Source organism: Eublepharis macularius, chromosome 4 (assembly GCF_028583425.1).
Source record: "Eublepharis macularius isolate TG4126 chromosome 4, MPM_Emac_v1.0, whole genome shotgun sequence".
Classification (NCBI taxonomy): Eukaryota; Metazoa; Chordata; class Lepidosauria; order Squamata; family Eublepharidae; genus Eublepharis; species Eublepharis macularius.
The window spans coordinates 130,141,377-130,148,600 of NC_072793.1; the positions used below are offsets into that span (position 1 = coordinate 130,141,377).

At 43.2% G+C, this 7,224-nt stretch overlaps 1 protein-coding gene across 1 annotated transcript; it reads right to left on the reverse strand.

Moving 5' to 3' along the window:
• Window positions 1-2,892: 2,892 nt before the first annotated feature.
• On the reverse strand, window positions 2,893-7,024 carry LOC129328993 (60S ribosomal protein L22-like). Its single transcript, XM_054978363.1, has 2 exons — window positions 6,771-7,024; window positions 2,893-3,028 (listed from the first exon to the last, which is right to left on the reverse strand). The coding sequence occupies exons 1-2, from the start codon at window positions 7,022-7,024 to the stop codon at window positions 2,893-2,895; spliced, it is 390 nt and encodes a 129-aa protein (XP_054834338.1).
• Between the last annotated feature and the right edge of the window lie 200 nt (window positions 7,025-7,224).

Consider the following 7,224-nt stretch of genomic DNA (forward strand, 5'->3'; position numbering starts at 1 on the left):
CATCTCAGAATTGCCAGCACATCCTTCCCGAGCTTGATAATCAGTACAGTTGACACACATTCAGAAGAAAAAGAAAACAGTAGACCAGGTGCAGGCTATGATTGGTCTTCCACATTTAATAAATTATTACCAGCAAACCCCCCATAGCACATTAGGAGGAAAGAATTTAGCCCGATGTGCTCCCTGGTGGGCTACCTTCCCACTTGCATCATATAACATTCAGTGCACTCAAAAATCTGTCCCTACCTCTATAAAGTGGTACACCCTATGCCTATCACCCACTCCTTACTTCCTCACTCTGCTGTCGCTAACAATCCCACAAGCCCTTACTTCTATCTTTGTCCCTACTCAGATCCCACTTATACACTGCAATACTAAGCAGAGTTATTCCAGTCTAAGTCCATTGATTTCAATGGGGTTAGACTGGAATTTCAGCTCCTTGATTGTTTTATCTCCTCCTCTTTTCCCTCTTTTTCCACTCTTTATATAGTTTTTATGTGTATACTACATTGCTCTCTTTTTTTCTTTACAACATTTTTGGAGGATGAGAATTGTGTGTCAGAATTCACAGTGTGAATATACTGAAAATTGAATTTGTATCCAGAGCTTTCAGTCTAAATTTCATCTTCCATTTGACTTGTTCAAGTGAACCAAATATATACACAAACTATACACAATAGGAGAAATAAGACAATAGATTCCAAAAGATAGATTTGTTTTACAATCAGAAGTAATATCAAGCAATGACACCCAACAGTTCTCTCATCTTTTTTCCGTAGGGTGACAAAATATGCAAGAAATCCCCAATGTTCAATAACCTTGCTCACAAGTTACAGTGAATGCATGTACAATTCACATACAGGGTACACTTAATTTTTCTTTATATGCATGTTGAGGAACTCTCATGTTACAGTCAATGTGTGTATTGTTGAACGTGTGATTGAAACCCTAAATTTGTGCAGGTACTGATTTCTGGTTTAATTTGTAAATTGAACATGTGCTGACTCTTCCTTACAAACATATGCCAGGATGTGTGTGTTCACTGTGATATCTGAAAAAAACTTGATACACTCGGCTTTCTTGAAAGAGAAAGGTCTTTATTCGCTACTGCACTGATACACTACAGAACACAGAGAACATAGGGAAAATAATATCACAACACAAAAGCTATTGCAGAGCTAAGAAAAGAATCGAAGTCATTCTCGCTAGGCTAACTGGAGAGTCATTGATGTTGCCTGAAACTGAAATATTGATGTTATCTTGGTTTCCCAATCAGTGGAATAGTTCATACTCCTAGGAACACAGAAAATAAAGGCAAATGCCCCTCTCTCCATCCTGGTCCTAATCCAGGATGAATACACACAACATATAGATAGTTTAACCCTTTTGGAGCCAGCTCAAGGGGAGGGGTGGGGCAAAGCAAAGACACAGTGGCAAAGACTGGAGGAAAAAGGCCACAACTTTATTGGTTACAGCAAAAAGGAGAATTGGCATAGCATAGGGGAAGGATCCAAGCATTGACTGGCCCGCCTACCAGTCGATGACCCCCCTCACCCCTGTTGTGTGAAAATTTCCACCCAGGTGGTGGCATGAGTGGATTTTTCTCACTGCTGTGTGTGGGAAAGCTCAGGTCTTCATGCTTCCCCAAAGGTTTGGTATGCTGGTTCCCCAGCCAAGGTGCTCCTAGGACTGGTGCAGCTCACTGCCCCTTGCTCAAGAAAGTTGAGACTACACGAAAGGTATAATGCTTAACCAAAAATTACTAAAGATTATTGACTATGACTCCATAAACAGAAAGCAACTAAAAGCAAAGGACAATACTTAACTCTATACCTTAAAGTGGCAATAGGGTACAACTTAAAGACTTAAACCTATGAGCACAAGACACACTGAATACAATTCTATACTCTATAAATCAAGGGAGCCCTTGGGCTGCTCTCTGTGCCCACAGCTCAGAGGCTTCACAAGGAAGTCTCCTCTGCTGTATGGCCAGGGCAGCAGTGGGCACTGCTGCCACACTCCTCTTTATTATCTTTCAGTCAGTTGTTTTGTGAACAAGGAAGAGCCAATTTGTACCTACTTCAAGGACCAAAATGTAATTCTTCTCACTTGGCCTTTGCTAATTGGAAAAAGGAAATTTGACACTTACTTTCATTTAAGTTGTTCTAAACAAGAAAAGCTTAAGAAAACATTTGTCAGAGTGACTTGCTAAAATTTAGGGAGCAAAGTTGAAAGCTTACATACTCAATTGCCCTCAGGCTCCAGTTGGTCTGAATTCCTCCTCTCCAACTTGAGGGGGAGTTTAGGCAGAAATGAAAGTTAGAGGATGAAGGCCTCTGCAAAAGACACTTAGGAAACTTTTCCCCACCAGGCTTGAACTTAGTGCTTCTTATTAATGGCCTGGTTTCAGACACAAAACCCCAGAATTCTCACCACAGCCCCCTCAACTGCCAGCTGAAGAGGGGCACTATGGGATACCAGTAACTGGAATTCCACATGGACATAAACCTCTGTGTGGTTCCCTTGTCACCTGGAAGTAGGCGTGCCCATACAGCCCTTGAGCTGAGATTGTCCCTGCCATGCCTTGCCCCAGGATCTCCTTTATGGGGGAAACAGAGCATGCAGGCTGTGCCTTTCTCCTGATGGCTGGACTTTCCCAGTCCTGTACAGTCTGATAACTGCTGTCTTTCTATTAATGGGAACATATTCCCTCTCTAAAGTTACCTTCTATTAATCCTACTAAGGCTGTGTTAAGAACTCACTGTTATTGAAGAAAGGCATTGAGAGGGAAATTACATGAGTTATGCAAGTTTATGCAAGCGAACAAATTTATGTTTATTTTATTCAAGGAAAAGCAAATGTACAAAAACTGTTTTCCAGATCCCTGTTTATTTAATCTTCCTTTCCCTCCTCTTCTTCATCCTGGTTAATCTGGAAGTATCTCAACTCATAACTTTCCTTGTTGGTGGTGACCACACACAGCCAGTCACGCAAGTTTTTCTTTTTCCGATATTTCTTAGTGAGGCATAAGAACATAAGAACATAAGCAAAGCCATGTTGGATCAGGCCAGTGGCCCATCCAGTCCAACATTCTGTCACACACAGTGGCTAGAAATCCAGTGCCATCTAAAGGACTGTCAGTGAGGCCAGGACACCAGAAGCCCTCCCACTGCCTTCCTTCCAGCACCAAGACAACAGAGCACCACCTCCCCACAAAGAGAATACCATCTATCTCCTGTGGCTAATAGCCACTGATGGACCTCTGCTCCATATATTTGTCCAGTCCCCTCTTGAAGCTGGCAATGCTTGTAGCTGCCACCACCTCCTGTGGCAACGAATTCCATGTGTTTATCACCCTTTGTGTAAAGTAGTATTTTCTTCTATCTGTTCTAACCCGACTGCTCAATAATTTCATAGAGTGCCCACGAGTTCTTGTATTGTGAGAAAGGGAGAAAAACACATCTTTCTCGACCTTCTCTAACCCGTGCATTATCTTGTAAACCTCTATCATGTCTCCCCTCAGTCGTCTTTTCTCCAGGCTAAAGAGCCCCAAGCGCCTCAATCTTTCCTCATAGGGAAAGTGTTCCAACCCTTTAATCATTTTAGTTGCCCTTCTCTGTACTTTTTCCAGTGCTATGATATCTTTTTTAAGGTGTGGCGACCAGAACTGTACACAGTACTCCAAATGAGGCCTCACCATCGATTTATACAGAGGCATTATGATACCGGCTGATTTGTTTTCAATCCCTTTCCTAATAACCCCTAGCATAGCATTAGCTTTTTTTATGGCAGTCGCACACTGTGCTGACGTTTTTAGTGAGTTATCTATCATGACTCCAAGATCTCTCTCTTGGTCAGTCTCCGCCAGTTCAGACCCCATCAACTTGTATTTATATTTTGGATTTTTGGTTCCAATGTGCATTACTTTGCACTTGGCTACATTGAACCTCATTTGCCACATGGATGCCCACTCTTCTAGCCTTGACAGATCCCTTTGGAGTGCCTCACAATCCTCTCTGGCTTTCACCACCCTGAACAATTTCGTGTCATCTGCAAATTTAGCCACTTCACTGCTTAATCCCAATTCCAAATCATTAATAAACAAGTTAAAAAGCATTGGACCCAATACCGACCCCTGTGGCACCCCACTGCTCACCACCCTCCACTGTGAGAAGTGCCCGTTTATGCTCACTCTCTGTTTCCTATTAATTAGCCAGTTTTCGATCCACAAGAGGACTTGGCCCTTTATCCCATAGCTACTGAGCTTACTTAGGAGCCTTTGATGAGGAACTTTGTCAAAAGCTTTCTGGAAGTCAAGATAAACAATATCTATCGGGTCTCCCTTGTCCACTTGTTTGTTCACTCCCTCAAAGAACTCTAACAGATTGGTGAGACAAGATCTTCCCTTACAGAACCCATGCTGAGTTTTCCTCATCAGCTTTTGGTCATCAATGTGCCCACTAATTTTATTTTTGATAATAGTTTCCACCAACTTACCCGGTATTGACGTCAGGCTGACTGGCCTGTAATTTCCCGGATCTCCCCTGGAACCTTTTTTAAAGATGGGGACAACATTAGCTACCTTCCAGTCCTCAGGAACAGATGCAGAGTTTAATGACAGATTACATATTTTTGTGAGGAGATCTACAAGTTCACACTTGAGTTCTTTCAGAACTCTTGGATGTATGCCATCTGGGCCCGGTGATTTATCAGTTTTTAAATTATCTAGCAGTCGCATAACCTCCTCTCTCGTCACCTCAATGTGACTCAGGTCTTTCAAAACCCCTCCCAAAGTCAGTGCTTCCGGAGTGGGCATGCACTTCTTATCTTCCACAGTGAAGACAGAAGCAAAGAACGCATTCAGCTTCTCGGCCATTTCCCTATCACCCTTTAGTAATCCTTTTACGCCTTGGTCATCCAAGGGCCCCACGGCCTCCCTAGCTGGTTTCCTACTTCTAATATATTTAAAGAATTGTTTATTGTTTTTCTTTATGTTCTTTGCAATATGCTCCTCATATTCCCTTTTTGCCTGTCTGATCACAGACTTGCACTTTTTTTGCCACAGTTTATGCTCCTTTTTATCAACCTCACTCCGACTAGTTTTCCACTGCCTAAAAGAATCCTTTTTACCTTTTACAGCTTCTATTACATTGCTTGTTAACCATGCTGGCCTTTTCCTAAACCTATTTGTGCCTTTCCTAACCAGCGGTATATATTTAATTTGAGCTTCCAGGATTGTAGTTTTAAATAGTCTCCAAGATTCCCCAAGTGTTTTGACCTTTTTTACTTTCCCTTTCAGTTTCTTCTTCACGTACCCCCTCATCTCAGAAAAGTTACCCCTTTTGAAGTTAAACATGGCTGTGTTGGTCTTATTTGGCAATTTCCTATTTATACATATGTTGTACTCAATAACATTATGGTCACTGTTCCCAAGTGGTGCAATCACATTTACATCTCTCACCAGGTCTTCAGCATTACTGAGGACCAAATCCAGGATCACCTCTCCCCTAGTAGGTTCTGTAACCATCTGTTCCATAGCACAGTCATTGAGACAGTCTAGAAACTCACTTTCTCTCCCCCGATTCGAACACCCATTGGCCCAGTCAATGTGTGGGTAGTTAAAATCACCCATTACAACACAGTTTTTTTGTTTAGCAGCCATCTTTAATCCTGTCATCATTTTATAATCCTCCTCTATTTTCTGATCTGGAGGGCGATAACAAACTCCCACAGTTAAGTTTCCATTTGGGCCCGTAATTTCAACCCATAGCATTTCCAGAAGCGAATCTAATTCAGTTACCTTCTCAATCTTACTGGAATGTATACCTTCTCTGACATATAGAGCCACCCCACCACCAACCCTTCCCTCCCTATCCTTCCGATATAATTTATATCCAGGAATCACCGTGTCCCACTGATTTTCCTCATCCCACCAAGTTTCTGATATGCCCACAATGTCTATGGATTCGCCCAACACTAAACATTCCAGCTCCCCAATTTTACCTCGGACACTTCTAGCATTTGTATATAAACACCTGTAACTTCCCCGGCACACTTTGCCTCGAGACGTAGTTAGGTCATCTGCACTGTTTGTCTCCATCTCAGTTGACAACTCTAATCTATCTCCCTGAAGAAGTGTTATACCTAGCCCTTCATCTCTCTGAGATGAACCATCCTGAACCAGAGACACTTTATCTCTTGTCGGCTTTCCCCTAGCATTTAGTTTAAAAACTGCTCTGCCACCTTTTTGATTTTAAGTGCCAGCAGCCGGGTTCCTTCTCGGGACAAGTGGAGACCGTCTCTCTTGTACAGCTCCCGCTTGTCCCAAAAAGAATCCCAGTGCCTAACAAACTTGAACCCTTCCTCCCTACACCATCGTCTCATCCACGCATTGAGACTCCTGATCTGCGTTTGTCTCTCTGGCCCTGCGCGTGGAACAGGTAGCACTTCTGAGAAGGCTACCTTGGAGGTCCTGGCCTTGAGTCTCCTGCCTAACAGCCTAAATTTTTGTTCCAAGACCTCACGACTGCATTTCCCAACATCGTTGGTTCCAACATGGACCACGACCGCTGACTCTTCCCCAGCACTATCTACCAGCCTATCTATAACACGCGTAATGTCCGCTACCTTCGCACCAGGCAGGCAAGTCACCATACGGTCAGAACGCGGTTGTGCCACCCAGCTATCTACTTGTCTAAGGATCGAATCACCAACTACCAAGAGCCTCCCTCCCGCCCCACCCAGGGATGGTTCCTTGATGCGAAAGGCACTTCAGGTACCTCTTGGAAAAAGGGAACTTTGAGGTGACAGTGATCTTGCTTTTGCTTCTCTTGATGGTCATCACACCCCCACCCAGGTTGCCAGCTTTCCCATTCACTTTGATTCGCTCCTGGAGGAACTGCTCAAATTTGGCCACATCCATGATACCATCTTCTACTGGGTGGGTACAGTCCAGAGTGAATTTCGGGACCTGCTTTTTTTTTTTTTTACCATCGTTAATCACAAGCTTCTTTGCAGGTGCCATGGTGGCAGCAACAAGAGAGGGAGATTGGAAGAGAGCAACAAAGTTATGTGCAGTCTTTCAGTCACATGCTGACTTAACCCAAGCAGAGTACATGTCTGCTAATTTCACAGGATCTCTGGGTATGTGGTTGTCTTTGTAAGTGCTTGGACTTGCAAGCAGACATGGGCATGAATGGGGAAAAAATGAACATGCTGTTCATT

Bases quoted from the DNA above. Each gene is read 5' to 3' on its own strand.
- LOC129328993 (XM_054978363.1), bottom strand. From the start codon at position 7,024: ATGGCACCTGCAAAGAAGCTTGTGATTAACGATGGTAAAAAAAAAAAA. The intron at 3,029-6,770 runs GTGCCTTTCGCA...TCTTATGTTCTT, and splicing joins TTTTCCAAGAGGTACCTGAA to ATGCCTCACTAAGAAATATC.